At 40.8% G+C, this 16521-nt stretch overlaps 2 protein-coding genes across 2 annotated transcripts in view; one reads left to right on the top strand and one right to left on the bottom strand.

The window, feature by feature from the left end:
* Window positions 1–991: 991 nt before the first annotated feature.
* Window positions 992–16521, bottom strand: part of ralgapa2 (Ral GTPase activating protein catalytic subunit alpha 2) — a 135306-nt gene continuing 119776 nt past the window's right edge. The window contains exons 40-41 of the transcript XR_006106507.1: window positions 15529–15634; window positions 992–1074 (exon numbers count right to left, since the gene is read on the bottom strand). The gene's annotated coding sequence lies outside the window, so the exon portion shown is untranslated. The remainder of the gene's footprint in view (window positions 1075–15528; window positions 15635–16521) is intronic.
* Window positions 11952–14160, top strand: insm1b (insulinoma-associated 1b). Its single transcript, XM_042500413.1, has one exon. It carries the CDS (start codon window positions 12109–12111, stop codon window positions 13552–13554), a length of 1446 nt encoding a protein of 481 aa, XP_042356347.1. The 5' UTR covers window positions 11952–12108; the 3' UTR covers window positions 13555–14160.

Genomic DNA, 16521 nt, shown 5'->3' with positions numbered 1-16521 from the left:
GTCCAGTGTTAGATTTGTACAGAAAATAGAGCCTTTCATGTTAATTGGCTTCTGGAGAGGAGAGCTGTAGGCAGTGTGAAATAATCCAATTTTGGCTAACCCAAATTGATTGCATGCTTTTTTATTGAGACATATCTCTTGCACTTTAACTATATCTTTCTATTTAGTATGAACATTTCAATCCAAGATACATGCATGAATCACATTATACCCAACATATCAACTGGATCAGTGGTTCTCAATCCTTTTTTGTGTCAAGTTCCCCTATATTGATACACATTAGGTTACAAACAAAATTCTGGTAAGATTTCACTTCAAGGACCCCCATCTGAAACTGTGAAGGGAGTGAAACCTTTCATAAGAATATTAAGACCAAGGGGATGATTTTTTTCCATACATTTAAGGAAACACATTTTAATAAGTGAAACAAATTCTGCATTTTGTGCATCAGTATATAGTGGAAATGTCACTGTACTTCCTACTTAAGGCGTGCATAGATGATTTATCTTCTTAACATTTTATGACAGATTGCAAAAGTTGCTTTTGAGGTTGCATACTGCCACCACAAAAGCATGTTCCAAATATTGAGGGGGTCATGGCCCTCCATTTTTTCTGGGGATACTCTGGAACTCCCTAAGGGCCCCTGGTTTAGAAGCACTGAGCTTGATGTCTGTTATTATTATTATTATTATTATTGTTATCATAATTATTATTATTATTATCATCATTATATTTCACAAAAGTAGCTTGGCTAATTTCATTGCTAGCCAACATCAGCCAGACTGGTAAGCTAACAGTGCTGATGCTATGTGGGTTATCCCTCATTTCACTAATGTTAACTGTATTATGTTACTCAAGGTCATTAAAATGATGTGCATTTGTCAAACGTTGCTTAAAAACATACAACAAAATAATGAAGCATTGTTCAAGACTTACGGGGATTTAGTGGCATCTAGTGGTGAGGACTGCAGATTGCAACCAGCTGAAACTTCTCCTGGTTAGAATTCTTGTTCGTGTTCATAGTTCAGGAGGTTTTTACCAGGACACGAGTTATCAGCAGAGGTTTCTTCTTCACTAAAATAAACAGATCAGGTGATTAAAACAGGTAAAAACACCATTTCATGCCAGCCATTTCATGTTACAAATATTTTTTTTCTGTCTCTGGCCTTTTGCAGAGGTCTCCTTCTGTCCAACACAAAAACACCAAGGGATCTAAATTGACAAAAACACAGAATAAAGCAGTTTGTGTTAAAAAATAAATAAATAAATAAATAAAAATAAAACAAAATAGGGGGGGGGGGATAGAGACAGTGGCACTATCTAGAGCAATTTGGTTCTTTTGGAACATGGCGGGCAACATGGTGAAATCAATGGGACATGGACTCGCTCCCTACGTGTATATATATAAACGGCTAGTTGTAAGGTAAAAAAAACCCAAGATGATTCTTATTTTCAGGTGATTATACACTGAGAAAACATGCTTATTGTGTTAAAATTCACTTCTGCCCATGTATACGCCTATATTCTACAAACTGGACCTTTAAATCATAAATAACATGATAAATCCTGATGAACTGATTAAGCTTCATGGAGTGTTGTGTGTGTACTAAGATGTAGGACCAAAAACACCCACTATAGAACCACTATAGAAACTATATGTGTACCATTTTAAACCTAGACACATGTTTACCTCCCTTCTGCACATTTGAATGTATTTATATCTGTACTATCAATGAGCTGCCTTACTTTGACAACCTGTCTGCTCTGTCTTCTTCTCCATTCTCCAAACTATTCTTGACATTCTGCCTCAAATCATCATGTGTGTTTGAAGAGTTGCTGTCTAGTGCTTCCTGATTTACTTCACAACAGACTGAGTGATTGCATCATTCACATGAGCATTGACAACAAATATCATTCAGACATGTAAAAGTCTCCGCGATGCCATAACACGATGATTGGGAGTGAAAGATCTTATTCTGAATTCACTGCCAAGGGCTCAATGAGGATCATTCACATGTAGATGTGTCCTTCTGGAAGTGCCTCAGCTATACAATTTCCATTTAGATAAGGTGTATACACAAATAAAGAAAGGACATTGGGTTCTTCATTTGATTAACTAATCATAGTCTTTGTAATTCCACTCGGAGACCTTGAAGGGCAGTGCGGGGCTGTGCACCCTGATTAGCCTATGCATGATTGCTGCTGCTGTGGCACAAATCAGTTCAAGTAACTCAACTCCATACACTACACAGTGGCTGTGATTAAACAGGCGATTAAGACATAGAGAGTTTCTGTCTGTTTAATCCCTTTTCCCATTGTCTAGATAGATAGCCACAGTGTAGTCCCTGATCAACAATAACTAAACGCCACAAGAATTGGAGTGAGAGGTGATTAGGGTCTTTAAAGCTCCCTGGAGTGTGGCTGCAGGTTGTTTGTGATTAGCTCGAATTTAAAGATACATTCTGTCCTTATTGCCTCTTGCTGGAGCAGGGAATTCATTATCTGATGCTTAAGCTGGGAGGGGGGGCACACACACACACAGAGCCCCAGGACTGGTGTAATATCTTTAAGTGAGACCGGAATAATCCGTGTTTGTGGCACAAAACATGCCAAGTGAGGGAGCTTCCGGTTCGCAGCATGTTGACAAACCCAACAAAACACTCCTCAACCTCACGACTCAAGCCTCAAAGTGCTTTAACCCTCTTCCCACTTCTCTGCTAGCCCTCTTCATGTCGTGCAGTGGTGTCTGTGTATCATCTGAAGGCTGTATAGAAACTCTACAGCCCCTCTCCATGACTGATCTCTTTTGATAGAGCTCATTATGCAAACTGCTCCCAACTCCCACCGCATAATTAGTGCTTAATTAATTTGAGTGAAATCTTTCATCTGTCTGTGTCCGGCCAGCTCCTTCCTTCCATTTACAACATGATATTAATTTCAGAGGGGGGAATGGTAGCCCAGCTGATGAAAAGGCTGATATAATTAATCAAGTACTGTATCTTTTTCCTTCATTTTTTTGCAGGAATAATAATAAGTGTGATGAGCAGAGTCTGATTAACCCTATTATGCTCCCTAATTAGGGTGATCATTTAATAATCAAAGAAGCAGCACAATTATAAGAGAATGCAAATTATGCCATCTAATGCAGCGTGTGCTAATTCTGGGAATTCTTTGTTTGGAGAATGTGACATTCCAAAGTCAAAGGCCAAGAAAAGGATCCTCTCTAAACGTGCACACGTTAAGGATGCAGCCTGCTTACATACTTGAGCCCAACATTTTTCACATTACATTTCTCTGACTCAGCTTTAAATGTGCTGGTGGGTGTATATGTTTCCCTTTGGACAGAGGCAGGCGCTTTGCCCAGTCTTTGTGCTAAGCCAGGGGTCAGCAACCTTTAAAAACAAATAAAAACAGTCTTCATCCACAAAAAATATTTACGCCTTATAATCAAGGTGCCACAGCCTATTAAGTCTGAATTAGTCTATCAACAATACTAACGGGTCCAAATGAGCATTCATGAATATGTTTTACCACAAGGTGGCTAATCTGCAGTATCTTGGTAAGTAAGCAAACTAATCCGTCGACTTTTAAATTCTCGATTTTCCTTTGAGAGTATCCTTTCTTGGATTTGTAAGCTATATATGAGGTAGGCAGACTCAAGACACTACTGAGGTTCAGCAAAATTTAGAGGAAAAGGCATCAAGCCATAGATGCATGATGCACATCTTAGTTGGCAAAATGTTAAAATTAGGGATGCATGATAATATCAGCGCATTATCAGTATTGGCACATATCGGCTTTTAAATGAAATATTGGAATTGGCCAACATGCTGATTTGTGGCAATATTGCAAACTGATTCTTTCTTTTTTTTTGACAAAGTGAACATGTACAAAACATCAATCCTGAGTTGAAATATTTTTCTTTTTTTGCACAAGGAATGATTACATACACTGAAAAGCTCCATCAAGTCTCCATCTCCTGGTGGGCCATCACAATAAGAGTATGCATAATATGATGTTAATTCCACTACAGAAGAGACTTAATGATCACTAGTTGAATGGTGAGTTGTTGAGTTGTTACCTATCATATATTGGCCACAGAAATTCAATATCATGCATCCCTAGTCAAAACATTGCTTTTTTTCCAGTATATAGGCAACACGTGCTTACAAATGTAGAATGTAAGAACCACTTTAGGCCTACAACAATGTTGAATGAATCTAAAATTTAAAAAAAAAAAAAAAAGAAAAGAAAAGAAAAACATATCTATATAATTTCTAAAAAGTTGTTTGTCAAAGACACAGACAGGGGGACAATGGAAAGGGGCTAAAGAGCATGCAGCTCTAAAGCCTGCGGTTGCCTACCCCTATGCTAAGCTAAGCTAAGATATATTAAGTGGCTGCCATATAGGCATGAAAGTTGTAGCAATTTTCTTATCTAACATGCATATTTCCCCAAATATAAAAGAATTCTCTTTTATTTCATAATAAAACAAAGCATCGGTAACATCAAAATCATGCTCAACATTGTGGTAAAAACAAATCTATTTCAAGGGTACATTGCCACTTATCTGAGAGCAAGAAGGACATAATCTCATCACTCAGGCATTTAAAGCCAGTGACAGGCCACCAACTTTTATTTCCCACTAGGCCTGTGTTTTTTTACTACTGCCACTGTAAAGTCAAGGGCAGAAGTTCAGTACCATGGACAGCAACCGGTCCTCTCCAGAGAGATTGTACTTGCTGGTCAAGCTCCCACATTTTTATATTGAGTGTAAATATAAAATTAAGAATATTAATTTAGGAAACAGGACGTTAATGCATCTAAGAGAGATTTCTACATGGATCTAATGTATCTTATGTATTAATAAGTGAGATAAGCTGACTAATAGTTCAAGGCTATGAGAAAGATGACCACTGTGTAGCTCCATGTGTCAATAGATAAAGGATATGGCCCATTAGGTCTGCCAGAGTCCATCTATCATGCTCCTAAATGATACAGCTGCTGTCGACACTTTCATCAAGATAATGGTGACCTCATATATGGAGTCTATGAGCAATGGCCCTGATTTCATTTTTTCTTACATGGAGTCATTATCAATATCATTACAATCTTCAGGGAGCCAGTGAGCAACACAGGATGGACCTTTTTTTGTTGTGTGAGAAATGTATTGAGTGCTAAGCCAAATGCCTGTCAGTAAAATCCTTTTTACGCCTGCTTCTCCTGCTACAGTGTGTGTGTGTGTGTGTGTGTGTGCCTCTTCCACTTCTTTTTGTATCTGTGAGGTGTGTGCATGCCTGTGTGTCTACATGAATGTACCTCAATTTACTCCTCTTCACCCCCATAGTGCAGCTGTGCCTCAGAGGACTCTTGTGAAGTAATTGAATGAGCTGGGGCAGGGGGAAACCTGTGGCAGCGAACGTGGTGCCTGCTGGCCTTATTATCTGTAATACGGCAGCCGCTCTGCCTGCGCTTTCTCATCCGCTCATGAATACAGAAATGAATGTGGTGGACGTCAGAGGTGAGCGCAGAGGGGAGAAACAGGGCCAGAGCCGTTTTAATCAGCTCCCAGATAGAACAATCACTTTATCCACCTCCACAGCTCAGAGGTGAATTAGTGTTTAACATTCCAGGGCATGCTTTCTGACAGGGGACTCCACCCCAAAACAACCAATGGACTGCGGAGATTATTGAGAGACACTCTGGTGTTTTTGATGAGTAAATTAGAGCTAAACGCACCCCTGGGACTCCAGCTACTGATATGCCTGATATGCAGGAAGATCTCTTTTTAATAAGAGGCTCTTTATGAGAAAAGAAAATCTGCTGTTGTCCCTTGGAAGCTTTTGTTTACGTCTGTGCACACACATAACTAATAAATGCATCTATGGTTTTCCCAGAAGTCATTAACCCTTTGAATCCTGGACCGATATCAGTTCTCTTGTGCTGCGTTCAGACACTTTTTTTCTTTGTTTGATTTCTTCCTCAGAAACATAGGAAAAAGCCAATGAGTGACTTGGCAAGAAATGTCCTACAAATTGCAAGATTTTGTTGATTTAGAAAATTAATAATAAAAAAACAAGCTGAAAAAAACTCTTGTTAATTTCCAGGGCTTTTTTTTCTTTTTTGGTAAATTATTTACTTATAACTTTCTAATTTTTTGGTTATTTTTTCTCCAGTTGCTTACTGCATTTCCCCGTATTTTTTCAAGAAAACAAGGCAATTTGCTCAGGTTTCAAGGGGTTAACAACCAATTTTGCCATGGTTGATGTGTCATATTGTAGTTAGTTTGCAGTGGATTTGAAGATGCTTTCAGTCCCCTGGTGCCCCCCACCCCAAAAATATAAATTATTATTATTTTTTGTTTTTTTTAGATATTTTTGGGGGCTTTTTTGGCCTTTATTTGATAGGACAGAGTATACATGTGAATGGGGGAGAGAGAGGGGACGACATGCAGCAAAGGCCAAGGCCGCAGTCGAAACCTGCGACCGCTGCGGCGAGGACTCAGCCTCTGTACAAGGGACACTCACTCTATCCACTGAACCACCAACGTGTCCCATGATTATTACTATTCAAGTTCATTGTATTTATTACTACCTAGAAAAAAGAGCTATTGCGATATTAACATAAATGACAACTTAGCTATCAAACAACAATAATATATAACAAACAATAGCCAACACAGAGATCGTGTTATAGGGCTACTAAGACGTCCCCTCTTTGTACCGCTTTTGCATTTTTACACAGAACCAAACAACTGCGGCATGATTTTGCGCCAGTGTTTGATTTGAGACAGCATGCCAGCATCGGAGGAAGCAAATGATGCGTGACACATGTGACACGTAACACTGCAGGGTCGGCCTCTAGTGTGACATATATCATAGACATTGTAACTCTTCAATAACTATGGCATAACATCACAATAACAATAATTTACCATCTCAGTTACATGGCAGCTGATCTTAACCTCTGCATGGATGGTAAGTAACTCCTGGACATCTTTGTTTTCCCAATTTGATGGACATTTATGACTGCTCTTCTTCTACTTTGACTAAGCTGCTTACTCTTATCACCTGCTTTTTAAATCTCCGGTGGGTTGCACACATAACACGTTGCCAAACGTCACACCTGTCCATTCCATGGTCCCATCCTGCTGGCTGTCCCTTTTACACAGATGTCACACAGACACCCCTAATTACGCGTTTGTAACTTTCCCGCTGACGATGCAGATTTGCACTTCTTGTTTATACTGCACTCCACCATTTCCCTTATGTTCAATTATTTTGAATGGGGGGCAATTCCAACAATCCCCCGCGGCTGCCTATGATGCCTGTAGGAAGATCCACCTCTGGATGTTTCACAGAATATAGTATACACACATGTTGCCAATGGGGTGCAAATCACAATTTTCATCACAATGCCATATTATATGGGCTGTTTGTGCAACGATATGATATTTGCTGATATCACAAAGTCTGCCACGATATGATTTTGATTTGATGCAGGTGTCTGCAATTGATATTTGACAATATTTAAAATTATCCTCACTGTCCTTTACTTGACTGCTTACCATTTGCCAGCTCCACCTGACCTCTTCAGATATCACATAAAAGCCCATAAACATCTGTCCTCATCGAGTCATCAGCATCATTGTCAAAAGGACAGATGACATCAGGGACATTCCCAGTCAACACTGAGGTCCATTAGTCTTAAGCTTGGAGCTATACCACTTTACGGAGCTTTTCACAGTAACCTGGTCTCGTGGGCATCTTTCTAAAGTACACTTTAAAGTCTAGACAGTGACCTTGGTGTTGCTTTCATGGCCAAACAGCCAATTTCCCCATTGATCTCCTGGATGCTACAGTCTGACTTCTCTACTGGAGGCTCGCTACAAACCTTTTACCACTGTTGCTCTTTACAAGTGCCAGCTGACTGTCTTCTCCCCTGAGACTACCTACAGATTTTTTTCCAGTTCTTCTGTGAGAAGCAAGTCAAGGTAATCAAGAATGTGTGACCTGAACAGTGACGCGCAATTTGGTACAACTAATAAATACATGTTAGATAACACTGTCTTCATTATCTCTTTTCTGAAAACACCAGATAAAGCCGAAAACTTCCTGACTCAGTATTGTGATTAAAGTTCCATAAACTTTTCCTCTCGCCTGAAAATGACAGGGAAATGTATTATAAGGCCAGGCAGTGAGTTGTTCTATAAAAACAGCAAAAACAACAAATATATCATAGCTAAGCCACAGGGGAGGAAAAACTAATAAATATGTAAGTATATGCAGATTAATTCACACTAACACACAGGTAGATTATTAAACAAAACCGCAACAGATCCCCTAAAACACCAGAACATGACAGAAGATAAGAGAGGACAACTGAGTCATGCCCTCTCTGCAAAAATAGTTTCAATGTGTTTTGGACAAGCCCATTTAGAACTATATTTAAAAACCAATCAGTTCATTAAACTATGGCACTTTTGTTCTACTGCATCATTGTTCTGTTTTCGGTGCCTGCTTGCTCTCAGTGTCGGGGACAAAGGCTCAGGCCGAGGCTGTGCCGTGTTCACAGCCAGCCTGATTAAATCTGGGTCCCTCACTGGCTCTCTCCATGGTGCTGAAAGAGCCCTCTATCAGATTACAAACCAGCCAGAATAGGACCTCAGCTAATCCATTACAATAATTGATTGACAATGCATTGAAGGTGGTCGTGTAGTGGGCACCAATTACAGTCTTGTTCTATTGCACTTTCAAATTGGCCTGGGGTTGGCGAAGCAAATAGGGCCAATCATTCATGTGGGAAGTACAGGAGGTTTCTGTACATCTATGGGGAGAATAATCTAATCTCTGTGGAGGAACCAAACGGCTCCACAGCTCTCTGTAGTTAATGCTTTTTTTGTATACATTTTAGAAACAAAATAATACAAAACCAGACAAGACAATTTCCCTTTCCATCCTCCCTCAATCACTATTGCAAATTTGTTTAATTTGTTTCTTTGCTTACCAAGTCAGCAGGGCCAATACCCAAAAGTAAAAAAGAAATAAAAGAACAGAACATGAGACAAAAACATCAACAGGACATACTATTAAAGTTACAGTAGTGAATCTGTGAAGACTTAGAGAGTCCATCTAGTCAATATAGGGTTTCCATATTTCGATAAACTGCTCATATCTGCTTCTCAGAATCTTATTTTCTCCAAACTTACACATTAATTATTTTCTGAGAAGAGGAGATCAGTGTTAGAGCTGTGCAACAGCAAGTGCAATCTTAATTAATTTTTAAAACAGTGTTGGTGCTGAAATTTAGACTAAGAAGTTTACCAAGTTACCATAACTCTGGCTCTAATGGAGAAGGGATGCCTATAATAGAAGACATGGTATCACATAGGTCTTTCCAAAAGTACAGTTAATGTTTGACAGAAAGAGCACAGTGCGATCTGAGTGCAAAGAGATCTGAGTGCAATGCTTTGGATACTGGAGGTAAACTTTTCTGTCTGTTCTCAGCATTAATTCTTCATCCTGTAGGTGGTGCAATGAAGTAAGAACTGGGATCTGAGGCCACAAGCTCAGAAACTGATTACTCTTTAACTCAAACTTCTGTACAGTCAAGTCATGAGCTATCTGACCTGCAACAGCTTACACATCAATTCTAAGTATGCCAACTATTTGCAGAAAACTTACTGCAAAAACACAAGATTTTCATCACACAAAAGCATTTAAAACATGACTTCGCCTATTTATATTTTCAACTTTTTATTATATAATCTAAGTAATTTTGCTGTGAGCATTGGTTTATAGACAGAAGGAAAATGAGAGCAACATTTTATATTCTATAGCATGCCATACGGTTTAAGAGGCTGAAGTTGAGCTTGCATTAAAGCGGCTGCAGCTGTATGCTAATTAGGCGCCTATGCTTCCCGTCCGCCAGGGCAGCACGCGCCACTGATCAAACACGCGCATGCGTCGGTGTGGCCAAGAACCAGCACACCGGCCCACGCGTCCCACAGAAATTATCACGGGGGAAAAGAGGAACTCGTTAAAATGCCATCAAAGCTTTGTAGTCGCAAACAAACCACGACTAATAGACGTGCGCACTGAAAGAACAACAAGCAACAAAGCAGAGGACACAAACAGGAGACACACCCAACAAAGAGTTTGATATGTTTTAGATAAAATACAAGATTTAAAAAACAAAACAAAACGTAGCAACAATTTTGTGAGGGACATTTTTTAAATCTTTGCAGACAAATATTATTTTCGATTAATCCTTCAAAATAAAGCTCCAACATAGTCACTTAATTAAAACATTGGAAAGTTTCTATCTAGTTTTATATTTCTCTTTAGAACGGTTTAATTATTTTTTTCCCCTTATTTTGGCAAATCTGTCATTTAACCCTCTCTAAACCAAAATAACGGAGTACTTTCAGGCAGGTGAGAAGGCACCGGCTCACAGAGGCCCATTGAAAGGAGGGCGCAGGCCTGCGGCTCAGCTCCGATTGTGTAATTATTTGACTTGGTCATACTGCAGCTTTATGCAAATGAGGGGAACAATGTACGACGATGGAGATTAATTCCTCCCTGGTCTGCTGAGTGAAAGGAAAAAGAATGCGCTCTCTGCCAAGTGGCGCACTGCAGCCTACATTTAGCCTTTATAACGAGAAAAAAGGACAAATACAGAATATATGAGGTATGCAAAGAAACTGTAGGGGCGCTGGTAAAAGAAATAGGCCACATGAGTTTGTCGGAGGGAAAAGTTTTTTGTTAGGAAGGCAGGAGGCTGCAGAATTTATTCAATTTGTTTTAATAATTAATTAAAACGCATGGTGCAGCACCTGGCTATTTTATTAAATGCAAACTTTAATATTAACGTTTATACGCTTCTTTTAGCAAAATGAGATTACTAAACAACAACTAAAATCCTTAAAACAGCAAATATTTGCACAAACAGCAGCGTATTTTCACAAACAGCACTTCCACACTGTAGCTATCCAAAAACCGCGTCATTTTAGCTTTGGATATCTGTGCAGAATTTTGTAACCCCAAGCCTCAGTTGCGGCCTTCTTTGTCTGGAGCACTGATTCCGCCCAGCACGCGTCTAGCTGTGGGCCAGATTGGCCATGAGTCCCGTTTCACAGTTAAGAGGTCAATTTGCCTTTCAAACGAAAAAAAAGAGAGAGAGACAGGGATATCCAAGCACGGGCAGACGTGGCTATTGTGCACAAAGACCAGAGGGCCTTCTTATTACTTATGTATGCAACGAGATGTCTGATTTATATGTCGAGTTAAACTACCGAGACAGACACGTGCCCTAAAATAAAGAAACACTCCCTCTATAGTGTTTATTTAAGACATAATAAAATAAAGGTCTATAAAGTCGGGCTTATTTGGTTTGTTGGAAGGCCTGTGCGCAAAGGTCGTGCGTAAAAGAGGAGCATGCGGGAAAACAAACACATGTGGTGGTAAAACACTGATTTGAGAGAAGGTGTCCGTTAGGAGAATTGCCTCTTCGCGTAACATCGCAGCAACTGAAAGAAGCTCAGCGTTTGGTTTGAATTTAACCAAGCTTGTCTCATCCTCGTCTTAATTCTAAATTGTGATGATTGTGGCAGTGACGGACATTTCCTTTTGGCAGCTCCGGGGCCCCCAGAGGAGAGCCACAAAGCCGTGGCACGTGTGCATTTGTATAGGGGCCCATCAGACCGTAAAAAGAGGAGGGTCCCGGCGTGTGCCTCAGTCGGGGAGGGGCTGGAGCGCACACATTAATGTAATAAACCGCCAGTACATCTGCTAAGCTATCTGCACATCCTCCAACGAAATCCACCAAAGCCAGGCTCTGAGCCCTCCCACAATCAAATCCACTGGGATCTTGGTTTCATCCGATTGGTTGGGGATGCTGCAACAGGGGGGGCGAGAACAATAGCATCATTCCGGCATAAAAAGAGTGGAGCTATGCCTTGGAGACGAAAACATTTCAGCAACAGAAGAATCGATATACTGGGGGAGATAAAGTCCCAGAAGCTTCTAGTGTTGCCATATTTTTAACAAACCTGGATACTCGAGACTTCAACCGCCTCCCCGAAGTGCCTTTCCGCTGTTACTCGCCAAGATGCCCAAAGGATTCCTGGTAAAAAGAAACAAGAAATCTGCACATGTTTCCTACAGGACTCGGTCGGACGATGATGACCTCCAGGAGCCACCAGCTGCCTTGCCGAGTCATGTGGACCCCTCCCCGCCGATGTCCGTGGCGTCCAGTCCGGACCGCGCTGCAGCATCGCCTGATTTCACAGCAGCCGACGCGCCCGTGCCAAGACTGGAGAAGCCGGTGCAGTTCGGCAACCCGGAGGCGGTGTGCCAAGCCCTGTACAGCCCCACCCGGCCCATCAGCAAGGAGCACGACAGGGGATATTTTGAGCGAAGTTTCAATCTGGGCTCGCCTATTTCTGCCGAGTCATTCCCGACACCTGCCTCCCTCTCCGGCCTGGACCATCTCCTGTACGCCCCAGTCGACCTGAAAATCGGTACCAGCAACAGCAGCCGGAGCGGCACCACCACCACCAGCAGCAGCCTCCCGGCGCCAAGCAACCGGGTCGGCACCAAAAGACCCGCAGCTGACGGCGTAGAGCGCAAAGCGAAACCCGCCTCCAAGAAACCCAAAGCCATTAGAAAACTCAACTTTGAAGACGAGATGACGACTTCTCCCGTGCTCGGGCTCAAAATCAAAGAGGGGCCGGTGGAGGTGAAGCCGAGGGCGCAGTCATCGGGAGGAAACAAGCCTCTGGGGGAGTTTGTGTGTCAGCTGTGCAAGGAGGCGTACGCGGATCCCTTCTCTCTGGCGCAGCACAAGTGCTCCCGCATCGTCAGGGTCGAGTACCGATGTCCCGAGTGCGATAAGATGTTCAGCTGCCCAGCCAACCTCGCCTCTCACCGCCGCTGGCACAAACCGAGGACCAGCGGCGCGCCGGCAATGCCACCGGCACAGGGCATCAAACCTGAAATGGCCAAAATGCCACAGCTAGGAGTCAAGTCCGACGAAGCCAAAGACATGAGTGACAGAGACACCCCGAGTCCAGGTCTGTCCGAGTCGGGCTCTGAAGATGGCTCGTATGACTGCCAGTACTGCGGGAAGAGGTTTAAGCGACAGGCGTACCTAAGAAAACACATCATGGGACACCAGGCCTTGCAAAAGAAAGTGCTGGAGGAGTTTCACACCGGCGAGCGCGCGGCAGAGCAGGCTCCGGTGTTACCCCCCTCCTCTTCCTCCTCTTCCTCCTCAGCATCTTCATCATCCTCAGAGGAAGCCTCAAACCAAAGCCCTCTCAATCTGAGCCCGGTGGACTGCCTGCTGTGCCCGGTGTGCGGGGAGAGTTTCACCAGCAGGGCCGGCCAGGAGAGACACCTGCGCCTCATGCACTCCTCCCAGATTTACCCGTGCAAATACTGCCCCGCCACTCTGTACAGCTCGCCGGGGCTCACAAGGCACATAAACAAGTGCCACCCCTCGGAGAACAGGCAGGTGATCCTGCTCCAAATGCCGGTGCGCCCCGCCTGCTAAAGACAACACAAAACTTGTGCCTTTCTTTGATGAGGGGAGAAATAAAAAAAAGGAGAAACAAAAAAGTGGCTAAAAAAATTAAAGAGTTTGTGATGCTCACTGCCATAACTTTAGGCCAATGAAAGGCAGGGCGGTTTGATGTTTAAGTGGTGTTTAATGAGGTGTCTTTTCCATGCCAATCAGTGATTGTTGAATGCTTCTCTCTATATTTGAATTATATTTTGAGATTTTCTTTCTCAAATTAGTTTATCAAGAAAAAAAGATACAAAGCGTTAGTTTGACTGTTAAAGGGTATTTTTCTAGGACAGCACATGTGTTCAATGATAGCTTCTAGACCTAAGAAATGTCTTAAAATTCTCAGATTTTCCCCATCAGAGCCTTTTCAATTCACCGACCGTGATTGCTCTATCACTGTAGCTTTACGCTGGTTTGTGAATGACAGAACTTTGTATTGGTGGGACAAAAAAGAGTGAGTGAAGCATTCCCTGTTAGTAGAACCACAAATGCCTTTAGTATGATAGTCCGACATAGTCTAACGTACACATCCAAATCCTGCTGTATAACTGCCTTAAAAAAGTCAACATAGACTGATTTAATTTTGAATGCTGGCACATATTTTATTATTATTGAAGATTGTTGCAATATTTTTCATCATATGTTTATTTATTTATTTATTCTAATTATTTTATGTAACTTATTGTTGTGTTTGTTGTGATTTCTTCTGTGAATCGTTCTGGCAGTTTACATGTCGTATAGCCAAAATGTTTTTGGGGTTTTTTTTGTCAAATTTTAATGAGTTGTGATAATTGTCGTGGGTCGGGTTTTAATCTTCAATCTCCACAGCTCTTGTAAAAAGAAAAAAAAAACGTAAAGCTCTTACCTTAGATGCAATCTTTTTTAAGGACAAGTTATTTTTCTTAAATGTTGGCTTTTATAGCGCTTTGATTGTATGTGTATATCGTTGTTGTCTATCGAAATAAAATATTTTCAAAAGGACACGTGTCTCAATGTGCTTTAACTTTGGTGTTGAGTGAAACAAATATGTATATATAATTTTTCTAAATATTTTTTTAACTAAAGAAATCACCACATTTCGTCGGGCAATTTTGCATTACTAATATGAATGAGTTTATGGGCTTATTTAATTTTTTTATGATACGCTTGTTGATCCAAATTTTGATTGTGGGTGTGCAATTGCGTTTCACGGAAGACTCTTTAGAAAATTATTTTCCAACACATATAATCACGCCACGATGATATGGACATACATACACGTGGGAAACATTGACTTATATATACGTTGTGGACAACTTTGAGTTTTTTTGGAAAAAAGTTATTTCCAGGACCCAAATTGAAACAATTACCCCGTGCGTAAAACTTAACGTAAAAGTTCAAAATTACCTTTCCACTAAAAAGAACTTTATACTTCACCCAAGGCTTTATATTTTAAGTTATTGTATGCATTTGAGTATTTATTTAATAATTATTAAAAAAAAGTTAATATATATATTTTCTGTCTGGGCCCCACATATTTTTTTAAAGCAGGTATAGTGCAGTTTTAATCTTGCCGATCAGGTGGTTGCTAAAGCTGTTTCCTAAACTGTGGTCCCCGAGCTTACCAAGCAAAATAAATAAAAGTATAATTTAAAAGCCTAAAAGTTTTAAAAATGTCATCATTCAACTTCTCATTTCTCCCCTGCTCCATCTCGCTCACATCGGGTCCCTCTCCAAAACGTTACGAATCTATTAAGTCGTCCCTAAGAGGAAAAAGAAACCTCAGGAAGCCCCTTTGGCCAAACCTTTGCCTCCGCTTCCCCGTTTATCAGCCTGATTCGCAGTAAATCAGAGCCGCAGTGGCTCAATAGACGCCGTTTCGCTGCCACAGAGAAGCACTTAGGGCCTAATCATAAATCCCCTCCTTAATACCATGTCAGGACATGACAGGAGGACAAAGAGGTGGTGGATCAAACTCACCTCTGGAGCAGTAAAACATCTGTCTGCCTCGCTCATGCAGCTCGATTTGGGGGCTGATTTAGGACACTTCGGGGCTCAGTTGGGCTTCATATGTGACCTCCAGAACCTGTAAAACATTAAGTCAGGTGTAATTTAGCAGGCAGCCCCCAACTGTGTCACTTCAGACTTGTAGTTGTCAGCATGGAGTTCACCTCAGAGCATTATCACAGAACAAATTACCCTTACACTGACTCTATCTCCTAGGTATCCTTTTCTTTTTTTTGTTACTACAGAGTTGTTCCTGCACTTTAAAATCTGACAAGATTATTTTACTTCAAAAAATATAGGAAACAAACTGCCTTGAAAAATGTCAGTAAATATAACTATTAATCTTAATTTTTGTTTACTTTATATCCAATTGTTCAGTTTACTTAAAATTTAGTTATATTTACTTAATTTTGCGAAGTTGTTGCAACTTAAAAAAAAAAAAAAAACAAACAACAAGTTTCATTCAATCAATCTTTCTAAGTTTTACCAACTTCAGTAAATCAAGTTTAATGTGTTATTTCTGCTGGTTGCAAACTAGTCAGTTATAATTGTATTTTCTTAAACATGTTAAGAAAACAGAACAGATTTCCTAATTTCATCACTGGCAAAATCATCTTCGTGATGATCAACATTACACCAGAATTACTTGGTTTACTGAAGTTGCTAACATAGAGAGGACAAGATAATTTCATCTGTCATTTTAAAGCTGCAAAACCTTCACAAAATAAGGTAAATTCAGCTAAATTTCAAGTAAACATAACACTTAGATATAAAGTAGATATAAATTTCCCCTTTCAAGGCCATCAGTTCATGTAATTATTTTAGGTATCATAAACTTGTCAGATTTTACAGTGTGCTCATTACTATTCAAGGTCCAAAAAAGACATAACACAAACTTTTCCAAATGAGTGTCCCCCTAAAGGCATCAATGACAAAACATCAAGACAGAGAGATATTTGAAGTGTG

This window comes from Plectropomus leopardus, chromosome 14, assembly GCF_008729295.1.
Source record: "Plectropomus leopardus isolate mb chromosome 14, YSFRI_Pleo_2.0, whole genome shotgun sequence".
NCBI lineage: Eukaryota > Metazoa > Chordata > Actinopteri > Perciformes > Serranidae > Plectropomus > Plectropomus leopardus.
Note: the sequence above shows the minus strand (reverse complement) of the source record. Positions and strands in the feature narration are given on the sequence as shown.

Excerpts from the sequence above, each read along its gene's own strand:
- insm1b (XM_042500413.1), top strand. The coding sequence starts at position 12,109 with ATGCCCAAAGGATTCCTGGTAAAAAGAAACAAGAAATCTGCACATGTT.